The sequence below is a fragment of the Terrapene carolina genome, unplaced genomic scaffold (assembly GCF_002925995.2).
Source record: "Terrapene carolina triunguis isolate 2854851 unplaced genomic scaffold, T_m_triunguis-2.0 Scaffold629, whole genome shotgun sequence".
In the NCBI taxonomy this organism is placed as follows: Eukaryota; Metazoa; Chordata; order Testudines; family Emydidae; genus Terrapene; species Terrapene triunguis.
In genome coordinates this window covers 13,000,371-13,020,608 of record NW_020664980.1, presented here as the reverse complement: position 1 = coordinate 13,020,608, position 20,238 = coordinate 13,000,371, and the positions used below count along the sequence as shown (strand labels likewise).

The 20,238-nt window shown below is 44.1% G+C and overlaps 1 protein-coding gene across 2 annotated transcripts in view; it reads left to right on the top strand.

The window, feature by feature from the left end:
• Positions 1-3,298: 3,298 nt before the first annotated feature.
• The window catches only part of MGAT4B (alpha-1,3-mannosyl-glycoprotein 4-beta-N-acetylglucosaminyltransferase B), a 94,867-nt gene continuing 77,927 nt past the window's right edge, over positions 3,299-20,238 (top strand). The window contains exon 1 of one of the 2 annotated variants that reach the window (XM_024199773.2): positions 3,299-3,632. In XM_024199773.2, the coding sequence (XP_024055541.1) occupies positions 3,536-3,632 (97 nt within the window). In that variant the 5' untranslated portion in view covers positions 3,299-3,535. The remainder of the gene's footprint in view (positions 3,633-20,238) is intronic. The other variant, XM_024199771.2, reaches the window with a different exon arrangement.

Genomic DNA, 20,238 nt, shown 5'->3' with positions numbered 1-20,238 from the left:
CAAATGCATCCTTTGTGTAACTCTCCTGCCTGATTTAAATACAATAAAATTACCATATGAACAGACGAAAACAGACCAAATCATTTCAAAATCTGATTACTATTGGTCAACAGCTTGGCAAACAACTTGAGGTTATAACCTTCTAGTTTCAAGTCCTTTAAAACTTATGTTGCTTTTCCAGGCAATAGCTTCCCTTTGCCATGTTCATCCATCATTGATTTACTCTCAGTAGACATTAAATGCCATTTCCTTAACTAAGATTAAATGCCTTTGCTAAAATGACAGCAAATGTGCACTGCAAAGCCACATTGATCAGGACATATTTGCATATTAAAATGTTCATAAAACTCTGCCAAGCACACCTGCAGGGACTTCAGTGGCTACATATATCTGGGCTGCTTGCCTGCCATAGAATGGTCATACTATTAAACTTACCTATTCTTAGAACCCACTAAATCAGTGGTTATCAAACTTTTGTACTGGTGACCCCTTTCATATAGCAAGCCTCTGAGTGTGACCTCCTTATAAATTAAAAACACCATTTATATATTTAACACCATTTGCTGGAGGCAAAGCGGGGTTTGGGGTGGAGGCTGATGGAATCAGGTTGGTGGAATCAGGTAAGTTTTAAACTAGGGTAAACTGCACCAGTCCAAAACACACTGCCTCAGTCATGTCTACACAAAGGTGTTTGGCTAGAAATGCAGAGTAGACAAGGCCTCAGTAAGGACTGTGGAATGGTAGTTTTATCACTGTGTAAACAAGCACATCACAGAGTACCTATTGAGGAAGCAGTAGTTTAGAAATAGGAAAGCTCCATTTACACAGAAATATCTTGGTAAAAGTCAATGTTGGGAAAGGACATATGGGGGGAAACCAGTACATAACCATCTCGTAAAATTTTAATCAAATATATTTTTTGAGAATCTGTCCAAGTGTAGCAATGCTCCCAGGATGAAAATTTCATGACCATATTGTGTACCTTGGGGGAATTGCTGTGATTGAGTGCCAGCCTCTTGTGACATAATTCCAACTCCAGTTATGGAACAACTATAATCCAGTACAGAATGTCATGAATCAGTGCAGATATTCCATCATGCTCCATAACAAAGACTGCCAATCTACTCCCCCCAATTTTGTTGTCAAACACTGCCTTTTTAAATCCTTGGCATATTTATTTATAATGATTTAGTTATTCTTCCTGTAATAAAACATATTTCTGGTGTGCAGGGCCTTTGTCAATGACAGTCTGTTTTGTTCTGCACTGCTGCAGCGTATTTTCAATTTCATACTAAGTGCAATGAGCTATGGAGAAAGCTAGAGAAAGCACTCAGAAATGTGCTTTGGATGATAAGGGTGACATATTGTGTGGGTGGGAGGGGTGATAAATTAGGTTATGACACAGAGGGTTTAATCCTACTTCTCTGGAATATTTAGTGTTTCCTATGATGGAAAATAACATTACAAAATGAGAACATTAGAATTGAGAACTAAACCTGTTGGAAAACACAGGATTGAACTGTTATATACTGTGCTGTCTTTATTGCACATTGTTCCTCCATTTCCTCTCCTTCATCCCAGTGGAGACAAATGTGTGTTGTGTCACCAGTGCTTTTTGAATATAAATCTAGAGAAGGACCAGAAAGAGATACACAATTCAGATCTGAAATCTGTATTTTGATACCCCCTTTCTCTGACAAAGTTTGGGACTGTCTGGATCCAGGGTTTTGGTTTGGCCCTTTACAGAGGTGGGGATCAGCTGCAAAATTCAATTTTAGATCTAGATTTAGATTCCAAATCCCTTAAAGGTTGGGAATATTTGATGATGGGGTTTTAGTTGAAAGCCGCTTCTATAGAAAAGAGCTCACAGGCATTCTCTCTTTCTCGCCCTCAGACCCCATCCATCAGCATAGCCAGGTAGCGCCAGCCCACCTCTTAACTTCCGTTTCCGAAATAGAATAGTGACTCCACTCTCTTCTCTCCCTCCGGTGCTCAAAGCCAGGGTGGAAACAGCAGGTGGCGCTGCTGGCTTGGCTGCACCCACTGCAGGACATCCGGACACATCACTTCCATTCCATTGCATTTTGTGTCTTCAATCAAACTTTAGAAATATCAGGAGGAGAACAAATCCATGCTGGTCTTTGTGCTGCTGCTTGTTTCGGATGAACATAGAATGCAGCCAATGATGCAGTGTTTTTACTTGAGTGTCTCTTCTTTGACTTCTGCTAGGAGGTAGGAGCCACTGTCAGGCTATCCGGTGTATACTAATGATACAGTGTTTTTTCTTGTATGGTGTTGCCTGCTACTAGCACTATTCCAGCTAAACGTCTGTCTGTGTTTGTATTATAAACATTTCCCGCCCCAACTGCTAAAATGACGTTTTAAATGTTGTCACGTAAAATGTTTCCCCAAAACTTTTACGTTCAACAGAAAAAATAATCCCCCTCACTCTGAAAGCTTCTCTGTCAAGGACATATTCTCACAGATGAATTGAGAGGGCAATTGAATGTAGATGATTCGGACTTTTCCGTTATACAGTGGGGCTGAAAAAATCTGTAGGATATAACCTTGTTTTTCCCCCCAACATGCAGCACGTTTTAATTGCCACAAAAGTGAGCATGCCTTCGCGTTCTCTAATGAAAAGTAAGGCTACACTTTTGAATATAATATCCCCAGCATCTGTGCAGCTTCACACGCTGAAAACTACATCGATGGTCAAGCTGACACCAAGTAAAAATATTGACGTGCTGAATATACTAATAAAGATGAAGAATGAGGCACAAAATAAAGTGATTGAAGGCAGTAAATAAGATGCTTGCAACTTAGATTTATGGTTTATTTACCCGCTGGCTGTGAATGTATTTGCTTTCATTGTTTTGGGTGTTTCATAATTTCCCTTTTTATATTTAAATTTAAAAGTGTTAAAAGGTTATTGCAGAGTGACTATAATTTCATACAGCTGTTTATTGTGGATTAGTAACACACACACACACACACACATCTGCACGTAGATTTCCGTGCACACTTACACACACACACGCATCATGCACACGGTTGCCCTCGCACGCATGAGCCCAGGAGCTTGCACAAGCATAGGGCCCCGTTTACACGAGCACGCCCTGGCACACTCACGAGGCCCTGCCTGCACACGTGAATTCCCCGCCACCTGTTCACGGAAAGGCGCGCGGCGCCCTTGCACACGCACATTGGCCCCCTCCCTTGCACGTCCGCCCGGCCGCGGCATGTGCGCGGTTCCTTTAACTCGGTGCCATCTCCGCCCCTTCCCCTCCCCGGCGGCAGCCCCCTCCCTGCTCCGGGGACCGCGCGCGGCAGCCCCCTCCCGCTGGAGCTGGCGGCCCGGCCGGGCGCGGCCAGTGCATGAGGGCAGCGGGCGAAGGCGGAGGAGGAGGCGAGTCCCTCCCGCCCACCGCGGCTGCCCCCGCCGCCTCCGCTCCTCGCCGGGGCCGGGGCCCGGGAGGCTGAGGCCGCGCCGCGCCCGGGACATGCGGCCTCCCCCACCGCGGCGGAGGAGGAGATGAGGCTCCGCAATGGCACCTTCCTCACCCTGCTGCTCGGCTGCCTCTGCGCCCTGCTCTCGCTCTCCTGGTACGGGGCCTTCAGCGGGCATAAAGGTAAGGGGCGGCCGGTCCCCGCTGGCTCCCCCCCGGCCGGGCATCGCCGGGGACCCCGCTCTCCGGGAGGGGCCCCTCGCCTGACCCCCGTTGGCAGGGCCTTCGGTGACCGCAGACCCTGACCCAGAGCTGAGCCCGCCCCCGCCACTCTCTGGGCACCCAGCCCCCTAGCTACCGGCCAGGCACTAAGCCTGGGCACCCTCCCCAAGCTCCTGCCCCTCCAGCCTGACACCCAGTACTAGGGTCCCCCCCTTACTCCTCCTAAGGCAGCCAGCCCCTGGCAAGCCCTCTGCCGCAATCAAGGGATGGCTAAGGATCTCTTCCGTCCCCCGACCACCCATTCTCCTCCGCTGGAGTAAGTATTCCCTTTCTCCAGGGTATGCATCCTAGATCCCTCTCCCAGTACTTGGGGTATGGGGCAGGCAGAAAGGCAAGAGGGACCTGGGCACTGAATAGCTCTCTGGAGCTGCCAGCCTTTCTTTTACCCCCTCTGTGTTCAGCTGTGCCTGTCCTCTTCTTTCGGCTGCAGAATATGAAGTTCCCTCTCCGCCCTCCTCAGGGGTATCCAGGCATCCCCCAGATACAGTGCTGTATACAGACACACTCCACGATGCTTTCCTCTCTAGGGATTCCTTCTTCAGCCTGAAGTTTATTCTCCCTTTGCCACCAATTCCACAGCCCAGAATTGAGCTCTCAAGGTGCATCCCATGGGCCAATGCTTCCCAACCAATGATAATTCAGGCTTTTTAAACTGGTACCCTAGGTCAGTGGTTCTCAACCAGGGGTCCAGGGCCTGCTGGGGGGCCGTGAGCTGGTTTCAGGGGGTCTGCCAAGCGGGGCCGGCATTACACTTGCTGGGGCCCAGGGCAGAAAGCTGAAGCCCGGGGCCTTGAGCCCTGCCACTCGGGGCTGACGCTGAAGCAGGAGCAACTTAGCTTTTTAAATAGCATGTTGGGGGGGGGGGGCGCCTCAGAAAGAAAAAGGTTGAGGACCCCTGCTCTAGGTTCCCCTTCCTCCCCACCTTAGCGATGAGTCTCTGAGCTAGACTCTTGTTCTCCCCCATTGTGAACTTCCCATTGTTTGTGTGCTCTGACCTGTAAGGATAAGACTGGTGTTTTGAGTAGCAAAAGCTCCTGTTTGGGGTTAGATCCCACATACTGAATGACAAGCAGCAGTTAATGCTTGATACAGCCAAGTTCTTAGTCTGGTAAACTGATAGCTTCCTGAACTCGCTGAGAACCCGTTATCATAGGCTGTACTTAATTTTCTCGTTCCTGAGTAGCCTTGGCTGGAGACTGGATTTTTCCTGTGCCTTGTTACCTTGTCATCATCCTGGGCTGCTTTATTTCTGAGTATGTCCATCTGTGGGTTGGCTGGTCTGGGGATTTCTTTTTTGTTGTAGCAATGTAAGTATTTTTCAGTCATGGCTCACCCCTCTTTCAAACATCTCTGCTCCCCATCATGGCCACAATTCACTGGCTGAGGAAAGCGGATGCAGAGCTCTGTGGAGCTGATTTAATGAGAGGAGTCTTTGCAGAGTGATGTAAAGCAAGTGCCTGTTGGTCAGGACATGGATGAACAAATGAAGACATGTTTACCCAGGCTCTATGTGCTCTGTGGCAAGCATGACCTAAATTCTGTGGCAAGGCCCTTGAGTTTCACAGCACTCCAGTGCAGCAGACTGTAGATACTGCAGCAGCTGCAGAAAATTTAAAAAAGGAGTTTTGTATTGAATTAAATATGAAAATGAATAATAAACTAGTACTGTAATCCCTGTGTTATTTAATATATCAAATAAAATTTATTTTACACTTCCCTTAAATATTTAATTGTCAAATGTGCTGAAATTTGCATTGAGAACACGTAACTGTATTGTTTAAATGATTGGGGGTGGGGGGAAGCTGGAGACTTTGGAAATGGAAAAGAGACATCTGGAGCTTTTGGCATGTGGAAAGGTGCGGGAAGCAGTTTGGGAGAAGCACACTAGCTGAATGTTTGCTAAAATGACCAGCAGTGAAATAGTTAACAGTATTAGACACATTGTCATCACTAGGTTTCAAAATTAACACCCTATTCACTTTCTCTTTGAACACATATTTCAGATTGTTTTAAAATCCAGTCAGGTAATACATTGTTGATTTACAGCTCCAGTCAAATGTAGGTTTCAGAGTAGCAGCCGTGTTAGTCTGTATCCGCAAAAAGAACAGGGGTACTTGTGGCACCTTAGAGACTAACAAATTTATTTGAGCATAAGCTTTCGTGGGCTACATCCCACTTCTTCGGATGCATAGAATGGAACATATATTGAGGAGATATATATACACACACATACAGCATGAACACGTGGGAGTTGTCTTACCAACTCTGAGAGGCCAATTAAGTAAGAGGGAAAAAAAACTTTTGAAGTGATAATCAAGATAGCCCAGTACAGACAGGTTGATAAGAAGTGTGAGAGTACTTACATGGGGAGATAGATTCAATGTTTGTAATGGCTCAGCCATTCCCAGTCTTTATTCAAACCTAAATTGATTGTGTCTAATTTGCATATCAATTCGAGTTCAGCAGTTTCTCCTTGGAGTCTGTTTTTGAAGCTTTTCTGTTGTAAAATAGCCACCCGCAGGTCTGTCATTGAATGACCAGACAGGTTAACGTGTTCTCCCACTGGTTTTTGAGAAAACAGACTCCAATGAGAAATTGCTGAACTCGAATTGATATGCAGTAATCATCCCCCTCGACACCCTCCACCTCAGCAGCCTGCTGAGTGCCTTGAGCTCAACACCTGGAAGCCCTGCCCCAGTCACCCACCCAGCACCCTGGCGCACCTCACAGCCACCCCCTGCCTGGGAATGAGGGAAGAGCTCAGGGGCCACCAGTTCCAGGTAGAGGCAGGCGCTCGGGTTGGGCCCAGCCATTACCTATGATGGTCCCAAATACAGTATTGTCCAGGCAGAAACAGAGTGGCACCGCAGAGCCCTAGTTCCTGGGGGACTGTGGGGCTGATACTCCAGGAGGCCTGACAGCCACGGATCGTGGGGTGCAACGTCTCAGAGCAGGAACGAACCCTCCAGCCTCCTCTAGGTGCCCTGGGAGCTACTGCCTCTCGGGGTTGGCCCCTTTTCCTCGCCCTCCACCCATCGGCTCTGCTTTCCTCTCCACCACCAGGGGTGCTGGTCTCCTCCGGCCATGAATGGGGGCCATCAACAACCACCCCTCCACCAGTAGGGGGCTGGCGTCCAGCTCCTTGGCGCTGTCTGCTTCCCAGTTGGACAGGGTGGTGCCAGGTGCCCTGCGGGTGGGAGCGGGACTTCCCGGGGTGGAGCCATGACTCAAGCTGTTTCGGGGGTGGCCGAACTTTTAAATTGTCCCTCTCTACTATCAGTGTACACAGTTTGGGAGGGGGTGTTGCCTCCCCAAACTTCACCCGGGACTGTGTCACAGCCCACCTTTGGGCCATAGCCCACAGTTTGGGAACCTCTGCCCTAGTGTATAATGAAAGAAACATGGATGGTGATCTCTTAGGGGCATCCTCTCATACTTTCCTGGAGGAGAGAGTGGTCATGCGGTTTTGGACTGGGGTTGCATGCCCAACGTGTGTGCACAAATTCTCTATGTAAGACTAAATTCTAAATTACTTTTACTGTTATGATGAAAGGAAATTACTTTTTGATTTAGTGCTTGTAGAGTTGTCTAACGCCTTCTTTTCAGGCTTTTGTGGTATTTTAGAAACTGAAAGTTTGGACATATCCACAGAATGCTTTCACAGCAACGAGTCCCCATCTTTTATAGTGCCACATATGGTGGGAATCACTTCTCCTATGTAAACGTTGAAAATTTATGTTGAAAGTAAAGTTAAGAAATCCACGTAAAGAATTACTATTCGCATACTGGATTAGTATTCCCACTTCTTTGCTGAATAAGGGATCTTTATTCCCCCCCCCCCCCCCCCCCCCCATGTTGGCTAGGGCTAAATCCTAGAATAACAGAAGTGTCAGGTTGTTTGATGGGAAGAGGAATAATATTTAGGAATAATTCCAGTAATGATCATTATTTCAGTTAATAGGTAAAGCATGGACAATGGCAGTAAGACTTCAGATGAGGTGTGTGGGGAACCAAAACTCTGCTTTAGAAGGATAGTGTACGGAGGTAATTGAAAACATGGATGGTTTTAATAGACTTTCCTCCAGCAGCTTGTTGATCCACTTTGTTAAAGCTGGAACTCCTGCCTATTGTTGAAGTTTCTTTCTTGAGGGGTGACTGTTGAATATCACTTACACCAACGATGCAATTAGGAAAAATAGCGTAAAGCTGCATGGAGTATTTAATTTCTGATCCTGACTTTCAAGAGCCAGTCAAGGATCCTGTGGGGAGGAGACCTCAATATTGATACTTTTATTAATATTTTTGCATTATAACTTCTTAAAGTTGTTATAAACTTGTTTGCTGCTTTACTGAATATTAAGGTCTAGGTACAAGAGTATTGTACAGTAGAACACCAGAGTTATGAACCGACAAGTCAACAACACACCTCATTTGAAACCAGAAGTATACACAATCAGGCAGCAGAGACACCCCCCCCCCCCCAAAAAGGCAAATAACTGTAGAGTATTGTGTTAAACATAAACTACTAAAAAAGGGGGGAAGTTTAAAAAAAGATTTGAGCAGGTAAAGAAACTGTTTCTGTGCTTGTTTAATTTAAATTAAGGTGGTTAAAAACAGCATTTTTCTTCTGCATAGTAAAGTTTCAAAGCAGTATTCAATCAGTGTTCAGTTGTAAACTTTTGAAAGAACAATCATAACGTTTTGTTCAGAATTAACAAACATTTTAGAGTTATGAAGAACCTCCATTCCCGACATGCTCATAACTCTGAGGTTCTACTGTAGCTAGAATGTTTAGAAATATAAAATTACACCTTTAGCTAATCACATTACAAAATGGTAAAGCCAGGGGTGAAAGTACTTACCGGTATGGGCTCGGGGAGAGCGTCCGGCCCCCGGAAGGGGCAGGCCTCGGGCAGAAGGGGCGGGGCTGGGGGCCAGCATCCCCCAACCAGCCCTTCCAGGCCCCCTGGCCCGTGCTGCCCAGGACTCGAGTGTTGATTTAAAGGGCCCGGGGCTACGGATGCTGCTGCTGCAATAGCAGGAGCAGCATCCGGAGCCCCAGAACCTTTTAAATTGGCCCCAGAGCAACTGCTCCCTTTGCGCCCCCCCCACCCATTGGAGGCTGTGGGGGGTGGGGGCAAAAGGGGCAGGGACATTAAAGCACTGCAGGGTCTTTTGCTGTGGCAGTGCTTTAATGTTGCTGTGCCCCCCTGCCCCTGCTGACTGGGGGAGGGGGCGCAGAAACGTTAAAGCGCTGCCGCAGCAAAGGACCATCCTTAAAGCGCTGCCGCGGCAGTGCTTTAATGTCCCTGCCTCTTTTGCCTCCCCTGTCGGCGGCTCTACTGGTACGGACTCTACAAGCAGGGCTGCCGACGGGGCGGGAAGGGGCAGCGATGTTAAAGGCGGCAGCGCTTTAAGGACGGTCCTTTGCCGTGGCAAAAGACCATCCTGAATCGGCATCTCAAATTGGGCACCCAAAATTCTTTAATATTTGCAAAGCACTCAGATGCTACAGTGATAAGCATCATAGAAGAGACTATGAAGAATTTAAAAATTCAGTATTCAGAGGAGGGTTTGAATAGTGTGCAGAAAATAAGGGATGGGACTGCTTGCTGAACAATGAGGATGAAATAAAATATTGAGCAGCAGGTCTGGCCCCTAGGCGGGGGGCCACAGGGCTCCGTGCACTGCACCCGCCCCAAGCACTGGCTCCGGGCACCGGCCAGTGGGAGCTGGGGGGCGGTGCCTGCAGGCGGGAGCCACGCGGAGCTGCTTACGCATCTCTGCCTAGGAGCCGGACCTACTGCTGGCCGCTTCCGGGGCGCAGCACGGTCCGTGATGCCAGGACAGGCGGGAAGCCTTCCTCTGCACCCCGGCTGCGCCGCTGACGGGGAGCCGCCGGAGGTAACCCCACGCCCCAGCCCCACACCCCAATCCCCTGCCTGAGCCCCACCCCAAATCCGGAGCCCCTTCCTGCACCCCAAACCCCTCATCCCTGGCCCCACCCCAGAGCCTGCACCCCCAGCCCAGAGCCCTGACCCCCTGCCGCATCCCAGAGCCACCTCCCACACCCTGAACCCCTCATTCCTGGCCCCACCCCGCAGCCCTCACCCCTGTACCCCAACCCTCTGCCCCAGCCCTGAGCCTCTCCCACACCCCAAACCCCTCATCCCCAGCTCCATTGGGTCGGAGGCATCAACAATTTTCTTCAGTTGGATCGCCAGAAAAACAAGTTTGAAAACCACTGATGTAGGGTGTGTGTACACTGCAGTGTAAGCCAAGAGTTTGAACTCAGGTTCAAGCCTAATACCCCTTCATCTACACATAAATCGTGCTAACCCAGGGCTCGGACCCTAGGTCCCAGGAGTCCACAGGGGTGGAAGGTCTGAGCCTGAGTCAAGCTGGGACCCAGGGTTCAAGCCCTGTTGTTTTGCAGTGTAGACGCAGCCCCACTGCATTCTTGCTCTGGGAGTCTGCCAAAACCCCAAAATATCCCACAATCCCATGGACTGTCTTTCTTTGTCCTCTGGATAGTCGAGTTTGGTGGACAGTCAAGTTTTCTCTCACTGCACCATGAACGAAAGGCTAGAGTGGCCACATTTTGGGAGGAAGGTAGGAAGTCTGGGATATGGGTGGCTGGACTCAGGTCTGCATAATGTAGTGTAGGTGCTGGAGCCCCAGGTTGGGACCCAGGATTCAACAATTCCTAACTTGGGGTTGCAAATGAGTGTAGATACTCAAGATCTAGTTAACAAACCCAGGTTCTGCTAACTCAAGTTCTACTAACTCTGGGTTTACATTGCAGTGCAGGTATACCCATAGAGTCAACAACTGAAGCTAAATACGTTCTAAGAGTTACAGTATTTAATTTTAAGATGGTTTTGAGAGGTAAAACCTCTTGTATGAAAAACAGGAGTGTTTGGACATTTTGAAAACAGTATTTAATTTCCTGTAAAACTCTGATAACTTGGAAAGGTTGTTTTTAACTCCTTCTTATTCAGTCCATTTTCTGAGATATTGTTTCAAGTTTATCTGAATCTTTCCTGCCACAAGAAGAACAAAGGCAGTTAAAGAAATGTTGCATATTAATTAAACCAACTGCATATTCAGGAGCTGAAAGTGTCATTAAGACAATCCCGAAGGTATGGAGCTAATTATAAGAATGACAGCAACCAACTTGAATCTAAACAAGCATGAAAGAGGTGTGTTTTCCTATAATTTAATGAAAATAAGGAGAAGGGTATAAAAGACTCTGAAATGAGCACCCCACATTCATAGCCCCTGCTACTCTGCCTAGACAGCAAGCACTCCACAACTCATCCTGTCCATCTCTACAGGTAAGCTGCCTCAGACAGATAAGAAAATCAGAGAAGATGCAAGAAGAAAACAATCCAAGTAATCCTTCCCACCACTTCAGTGTGGATTGGTGAGAGGAAGTTAACTAAGATGGTGCCAGGTGCTTAGATTTAAAATTCTTGTAATGATTTTGTTGGATTATTGAAATACAGAAATAACTTAAAAGACTAACCGTTTTTCCTGTTAGTCCCTAGGTGGTTAGACCATATATTCCTGGAGAGGAGACGAGGGCTAAATATTGGTAATCAGAGAAGTAGTGGGATTTAATTGGATTTAAGATTTTTAGTGTTGGTTAATTGGCCTATCTCAAGACAACTCCTTAAAAGGCTTCTTCTAGTAACTGATTTAAATATTTTCTCCTGTTTGCCTAAGATATAGTAAGATTGCTTAAAGAACAGGGGTACTTGTGGCACCTTAGAGACTAACAAATTTATTAGAGCATAAGCTTTCGTGGGCTACAACCCACTTCTTCGGATGCATTTATGCTCTAATAAGTTTGTTAGTCTCTAAGGTGCCACAAGTACTCCTGTTCTTTTTGCGGATACAGACTAACACGGCTGCTACTCTAAAACCTAAGATTGCTTACTTTGCCAACTATAAACTAGCTGGTGGTTATTAATAACCAACAGGTTCACCTGCCCTGAAACAAAGCTCTTTTGCCCATCTGTAAACCTTCTTATTTATTTAAGGCTATACTCAAGAATGGATTCACAATAATTTTGGGAAAGAATATATTTTGGTCTTAATTTACGGAGAGAAGAGTACATTTGTTAAAGACGCACCATAGAGAGACATGTAGAAGAGATTGTAATGCAAGTAGGAAGTTTATCATTTGTGTTTGGTCATTAGTGGTGTTTAATATTTTCTTTTCCTTTATTTAATAATAAAATATCTATGGTTAATCATTGCGATTATTTTGAGTGGTCTTGATCATAGTGTCCCCTAAGGCAGTGGTTCTCAATAACCGGTCCATGGAGAGGCTCCCGGTCCTGAGATTTCCCTGGTGCAGTTTACCTATTGGGTTCTGGGAAGTGGGCGGGCGGAAGTCCGTCCACTGCTGAAGGACACCCCCCCCCCCCCAGCCTAAGGGGATGATCTACAGGACCTGGAAACCAACTGATTTCGGGGGACAACTAATGAAATAACAGGGATAGGAGTGTGGTCACAGGGTCAAAAGAAGGGAACCTGACGGGGACGCCGAGCAGAGAACCCCGGACAGCGCCCACTGCTCCTCAAAGGCGTCAAGGGAGCTAGTGGACGCCACCCAGAGGAACTCTGCCCGGATACGTGAACGGACAGAGGATTGGAAACAGGCACTACAGTCACAGGAGTCTCCATCGGCCAACCTCCTCTCCCTGGTTTTATAGATGGCCGTTTTAGCCAGGGCCAAGAGGAGGTTGACCAGGAGGTCCTGTGACTTTGTGGGGCGACGGATAGGGAGTGCATAGAGAAGGAGGTGAGGGGAAAAGTGCAGCCAGAAACGTAACAGAATATTCGTGAGGAGCCGGTATAGGGGCTGCAACCTGGCGCACTCCAAGTAAACGTGCGCCAGGGTTTAGGAAGGCAGCAAGCCGGTCCCTAGTATCAAAAAGGTTGAGAAACGCTGCCCTAAGGTATGTAAAAGAACCCTTGTGACTAAATAGTGGGAGCCACACCCCTGAGTTGGCAATGAGAGAAGCAGTTGGTCTTCCATTTCTTGTTTCTCTAAGTGAAATATTTTAGTAATTTTTAAAACAAAATTACTTGGTGCCCAACAATTTAAAATTACCCTTTTCAACTCCGGTCTTGGTCTTTTGAGTGACTGTATATGTGGCCCATAAGCTTAAAGTGAAGAGGATCTCTCATGAGGTTAGATGTTTAATTGATACCATTGATATTTATTACAACTTGGCTCACTGTATCACAAACGTTGCAGTGATTCCAACTATAACTTTCTAATGAGTTTGCAGTGGGGCAGGTTTAGAGACCGTGTTAGGGGGGAAAATGGTGTTTATTTGACTAAAACTGGATTTAGATGTCACACTTGTATGGTTTTGAAGTGCTTGCTTGGTAGGTGATTCTGAAGAATAAGGCTCACTAGGTGCAGCTTCAATCCCTAAAGAAAATGACAGTCTGTAACAAAATCTCTGTATAAATATGCAAGCCAGTCTCTTCTCTACAGGCAGGAGGATCAGAGCTTGCTGTACTACTAAATAAGGGGGTATATCTTTTATTCCAATACGCAGGACTTTCCTCATTTCCCATGTGTGTTTCCAAAACTGTATGCTGATTTCCTTTCATGTAAATTGTGAATGCTCTTCTGAGGCCTTGTCTGTGCTGGGATTTTGCTCCAATTACAGTTGTTGGCCAGTCACAGGTGTAGCTGCACCAGTGCAACCCCCAATGTAGACAGGGTAAATTAAGACTCTTACGGGTGTAGCTTTATCCCACTTGAAACTGGTGTAGACAAAGCCTAAGAGTTCACCAATGTAAATAGTTCCACAGAACAACAATGGCAACACAAAAGCCTGGTTCTAAAGTCCCAGAGAGCCAGATCCATACTGATTATCTACTAGAGGCCAACTCCTTCCTGGAGACTGCAGAATGTAGAAGGATATTATTCAAATGCGTGACAAACAAGCTGTACGTGAGCAGATCTGACAACCATCTCTTGCACGGTATGTTGCTTATCATAACTCTTGTGATTGATGGCTTGAATGCAGCAGGATTTGCAAATTGTTTTGCATACAATTTGATGAGACTTTGCCTCAGACTGACACATTGCAGTCTGAGAAGACCTGAAGAAGAACTTTTTGTAAGCTCAAAAGCTTGTCTCTCCCACTAACAGAAGTTGGTCCGGTAAAAATATCTCAGCCACCTTGTCTCTCTAATATCCTGTGACCAGCATGGCTACAACACTACTATGTGCAATATTGTGGTGTTCACACACACTTATCAGAATGGATCCCTCTCTTTTTGGGGTCAGCTATACTTCTGTAACTTGTGTTTTGTTTTGTTTTTAAGTTGGACATTCTTGTTTGTACTTCATTTACACCTTTTTGTATGAATTATAGATACAGCTATTACTCCTATAGTGATATTCTAATGAGCTTGAGAATTTTTGGGGCAAGGAAGGATGGTCCAATGATTAGAGTACCTGTATTGAATTCCCTGCTTTGTCACAGATTTTCTGGATAAGTCACTTAGTATCTCTGTGCCTCAGTTCTCTATCTGTAAAAGGGAAAATAGGGCAGTGCTATCTCACAGGGGTATTGTGAGGACAAATATTGAGGCACTCAGATACTGTGATGATAGGGACCAGAAATGTATCTAAGATGGAAAGGTCATAACATACAGAAAGGAGGTGATAAACTGACCAAGATATATTTAGTATTTTCCCTGTACTTGTATACCAGGAGTCGGCAACCTTTCAGAAGTGGTGTGCCAAGTCTTCATTTATTCACGGTAATTTAAGGTTTCGTGTGCCGGTAATACATTTTAACGTTTTCAGAAGGTCTCTTTCTATAAGTCTGTAATATATAACTAAAGTATTGTTGTATGTAAAGTAAATAAGGTTTTTAAAATGTTTAAGAAGCTTCATTTAAAATTAAATTAAAATGCAGAGCCCCCCGGACTGGTGGCCAGGACCCAGGCAGTGTGAGTGCCACTGAAAATCAGCTCATATGCCATAGATTGCCTACCCCGTTGTATACTATGAGTGGGCCAATTTCTCATTCATTTGATTCAGTTGGATTCATTTAAAAGAAAACATTGATTTATGCTTATATCTGAACATACATTGATTATTTACTTGGTTTCAGCTAGCAAACAATGGATTTGTTTTACATTAAAGTAACGCTAGCAGTCATCTGTAGAAGGCTTTGAAGTCTGCAGAGCTGTGAACTAACTGCTTTAGTAATAAAACCTGGTAAATGATTGTTCTATCCTAAAATGTAACTATTAGTGGGCAGAGTGGATGAAAATTGATTTAAAAAAAAAATCAAGGAAATTGGATTTTTAATTTAAATTGGATTCTTTGATTTTATTTAAATCATAGTTTTTTTTCTTTTTAAAAATCTGTTCAAAATGAAATCTGAATTTAATACAAAATATGTTAAGGCCTAAATTTATTATAATCTCTTAAAACATTTAAATACAAAATAAATGTGGTGAATCCATGAGTCTCTATCAAAAACTTTGCATTAAAGGCTGCTGTTTTATATAAAGAAAGAATCAGGAGAAAAACATCAAACTTTTGAGGTCACAGCTTTATAAATATGTCACAACAGTCACCCCAAGTAACTTCGGAGACTCATTTTCAAGAGAATTAGGTGAGTAGGAACTTAAGCTCCAGTCACTTTCACTTAGGCATATTTAAATATTTTCCCCGGGCTGAACTGAAATCATCAGTTTAGTTCACTGACTATAGTTAATCCCTCTGTTTAATAAATCATTTAATTGTAAATGTGAAACATATTTTAATAAGAGAAGTTTATGTATCTAAAATATTTGGTTGATTTGTTTAATAAAATAAATTTTATATACTGTTTTGTGTGTTTTAATTAAAATCCGGTTACCATTCTAATGCAGCTTGACAAAAATCATAATCAAAAAGTTATCTAGTAAATAAGCAATATTTCATTCACCATTTTCTAACATACTAAAAAGCAGCAATTAATAGGAATCTGAAAATATTATGATATATAATTGCTTAAACAAATGTATATAGTCCTAGTGTACCTTCCTACGTAGCAAAAAGATGCACCAAATCTAGTGTAAAGGCTCTCATTAGTTGTAAATCAGCATGTTTTGGCTATTAAGCAGTGAAAATACACCTCTTTAAAAGATAACTGAAGTATAAATGGAAAGTTGATTAAAATGGGTGATTTAAATCGAGGCTTTCCATGTGGTGATTTAAATCACCTTAATTTAAACGAATCCACCTTGTCAGTACATTACTGCAGATAGACTTTTGATTGTCCATTGAATTTACCACAGTTCATTACAAAGTGACTTTTTTAACCTTTGCACCAATTCTCTTTATAGTAAAACCTTCAGGCTACGTCTTCACTACCCGCCTGAATCGGCGGGTAGAAATCGATCTCTCGGGGATCGAATTATCGTGTCTCGTCGGGACGCGACAATCGATCCCCGAATAGACGCTTGTACTCCACCAGCGCAGGTAGGAGTAAGTGCCGTCGAGGTCGATTTGCCGCCGTCCTCACAGCGGGGTAAGTCGGCTCGGATACATCGAATTCGCTACGCTATTCGCGTAGCTGTATTTGCATATCTTAAACCCCCCCCCCCCCCCATAGCGAAGACGTAGCCTCAGTTAATCTAAATACTTAGGTAAGGAAAATATGGCAAATACCAATTCTATGGTATAACTTAGTATTTGCATTACAGTAGTTCTTGGGGGGGCCCTGAAAGAGTTTTAAGGGCTTTTTTTTTTATTAGGGTTGGAAGCGACTTCAGGAGGTCATCTAGTCCAACCCCCTGCTCAAAGCAGGACCAATCCCCAGACAGATTTTTACCCCAGTTCCCTAAATGGCCCCTTCAAGGATTGGGCTCACAACCCTGGGTTTAGCAGGCCAATGCTCAAACCACTGAGCTATCCCTCCCCCCTTGTCTACACTTGAAAGGCTACAGCTGCAGTGCTTCAGTGTAGACACTCACTCCAGCGACAGGAGGGGTTCTTCCGTCGGCATCGTTAATCCACCTCTCTGAGAGGCAGTAGCTAGGTTGATAGAGGAATTCTTCCATCAACCTAATGCTGTCTACACCAGGAGCTAGGTCAGCTTAACTACATCACTCAGGGGGTGTGGATTTTTCACATCCCTGAGTGACATTCGACTTAACTTTTGAGTGTAAACCTGGCCTAAGATGAGATGCAGCAGGTTGTGTAATAAGCAATGAGAAGGAACATGGGAGTGGGGAGGATGTGGGAAAGGATGATTAGTAATATAAAGCTTGTTATAAGATTACTCAGTTCCTCTTTTTCTTCAGTATTTTTTCAGCTATAGAAAATCAGTGCTGTGTAGAGGAATTAATTTCAAGCTGAAACCTGTAGAAGTGGGAGACTTTGAAATTGGAGAGGGGTTCCTGTACAGGTATTCTGCCTTGGCTTTGATATGAAATGAGTCCCAAGATACAGTAAATCTGTGTGGTGACATAAAATTCCCTGGAGACACTTCTTGTTAAAAATTAAAAATCTTTATAATCCTCTTCTGCAAAATGAGTGTAGTTGAGCTGTTCTGGAGTGTTAGCGAACTAAGATAGAAATGAGCTAGAAAAGTGTGAGTGTGTTTGAAGGGGAAAGCAGATACATGTTTTTTTTTGTTTTGTTTTTTTTTAAAGATGTGGGAGAAGAAAATAGAATCTTTTATATACTCTGTCGTCCCCCTTCTCTTCCTGTGAACAGACAATGTTTTGAAAGGCTTCTTCTCCTACCACCTTCCTTGCATATTGTGTAAAGTGTACACCTGATACTGGGAAGGGGGAGAGAGCTAATTATAGGGTTGGCGATTCCCCCCCCCTCTTACCCCCCACACTCCGCAGTTTCCATCACAGAAGAGACTGCTCAAAGAGGGAAGGAAGAATGGAATAAATGTGAAGACACATCCCATTACAAGTTGTGGATTTTTATTGTAGATGGATGAATAGCTAATAATTCCTGCTGTGGAGGTGTGTGCAGCATAATGCCATGAAGAATACCAGAGCGCAAGGAAGTGTGGTGAATTTTCCCCTTTAGAAGCTGGCGTTGGCGGATCACAAAGATAATTTTAATTAGAGGTGGGGTGGGAGAGAAGATCTGTTTATAGTGGTCCCACCTTCATATCTAGCGAACTTCTCCATAGGCATGGACTTTGGGAACCATTGGCCAATGTGTTACTACAGAGATGGCTTTTAGAAGAAAATGTGTTGTAAATATAAGTGATCACAAACCACATCCTCAACCCAGTAATGATGTCACTAATACAAAGTTTTGAAAATTTGATGCAACCTCCCACTTTCCTTCTTTTTCCAAATCAACATCCTATCCTCCAGCTCTGTTGATTTAGAAGTAAAAGGAAACAGTATGTGTGGGTATTTTTTCTTCCATGGAGAGTGAATATGATAAGAAAATGCACCACTTTTTACACGTTAAGATGAGAGATTCTAGCTCTGAATCTTAGAGGTTACAATGCAGACAAAAGGACCGGAACTGCAAAGTTATTTTTGGAATGGGAATGGGGAAGAGAATCATTAGGTAAATCAAAACACCAATTTGGCAGAACTACTACACAAAGAAAGATGTAACCTGTTTATACACTTCTTTCCATTACAGGAAAACAAGTGAAGTTAAATATTGGGCAGCAGCCTAAACAGTTGCATTGCGAACATGTTGAGTATTCTTTTGCTTTAAAATGCTAAACTTTAATCCTTAAGTAGTAACTGGCCAAATATTTTTTCACCATTGATGTTATTTCTGGTGAAGTAAATGTGAGAGTCGGTTAGCGTGTTTTAAATTCAAGGGTAAACAAACTCTGGGGTATTCTAGAAAGCTCATTTCTGAATTTGGTGTCTGAGCAGACACCAAAACATTGGAGCTGGAAGCTTTATTACAGGTGTAGCATCAAAAACAGCTGCTTACCTCTTTGAGTTCCATTTGCAGTCGACTGCAAGTTTCTTTGATGGTATCCCTTGGTGACATGCTACGTATGTGGAGGTATTGGAAAACCAAGGGTTTAATTTTTTGTTAAGCTGCTATTATTTGTTAAGGTCAGTTAGTTTTGGATTTCACTTTTTAACAAATAGAAGTCCACTAGGTCAGCTAGGCTTGGTGAGGGGCAATAAGGTTGCTACATAGGCAGAAGTTACTGATCAGATTAAAAGATTATGGAAACTGTTAAAATAAACAAAGATGGGGGTGGAAGGTTAGCTGTGTTAAAGAGACAAGGGTGCTCAGAAGTTACCAAACACAACTCCTAAATTAAAAAAACCCCAGAACTATGTATTATAGATTCCTGTTCTAATTTCTTTTTTAATAGAGGCAAATGCAGTTTATTTTCTGCCTCATTGTGGTTTTTGTATTTGACAAGGACAAAATTTTTTATTAAAAAGGTCAGTTTGATTTGTTTTTAAATGACCAGGCCTCAGACTTGAAGCAAGAATGTCCATAGGAAAAAAAAATCTACTTAAGTAGTCATTTTCTGTTAGCTTTATTATGTCACTACTTCTCCTGCTTCCTCCTGCAGTTGAGTCTTGTGCTTGGGAATCATCAAGAAAGGGATAGATAATAAGACAGAAAATATCATATTGCCTCTATATAAATCCATGGTACGCCCTCACCTTGAATACTGCGTGCAGATGTGGTCGCCCCATCTCAAAAAGAGATATATTGGAATTGGAAAAGGTTCAGAAGAGGGCAACAAAAATGATTGGGGTATAGAGGAGAGATTAATAAGACTGGGACTTTCCAGCTTGGAAAAGAGATGACTAAGGGGGAATATGATAGAGGTCTATAAAATCATGAGTGGTATAGAGAAAGTAAATAAGGAAGTGTTATTTACTCCTTGTCATAATACAAGAACAAGGGGCCACCAAATGAAATTAATAGGTAGCAGGTTTAAAACAAACACAAGAAAGTATTTTTTCACGCAACGCACTGTCAGCCTCTGGAACTCCTTGCCAGAGGGTGTTGTGAAGGCCAATACTATAACGGGGTTCAAAAGGGAGCTAGATAGATTCATGGAAGATAGGTCCATCAATGGCTGTTAGCCAGGATGAGCAGGAATGGTGTCCCTAGCCTCTGTTTGCCAGAAGCTGGGATTGGGTGACAGGACATGGATCACTTGATGATAACCTGTCTGTTCGTTTCCTTTGGGCACTTGCCATTGGCCACTGTCAGAGGACAGGATACTGGGCTTGTTGGACCTTTGCTCTGACCCAGTATGGCCGTTCTTATGACATCAGTGCATTGCTATAGAAATGACTGTGCTGTCAAAAGATAGCATTGTGACTTCATAGTAGGATCAAATAAAATGGGATTATTGTGGTATCAGCTAATGCCTTGTGCTAGGCACTGTACAAACATAAAAAGACGGTCAATGCTCTTAAGAGGAGAATACACTTCAATAGAAGTAAAATATCTTAAAGTGGGCAAAATTAGCAAAAAAAATTCATGAGAGTA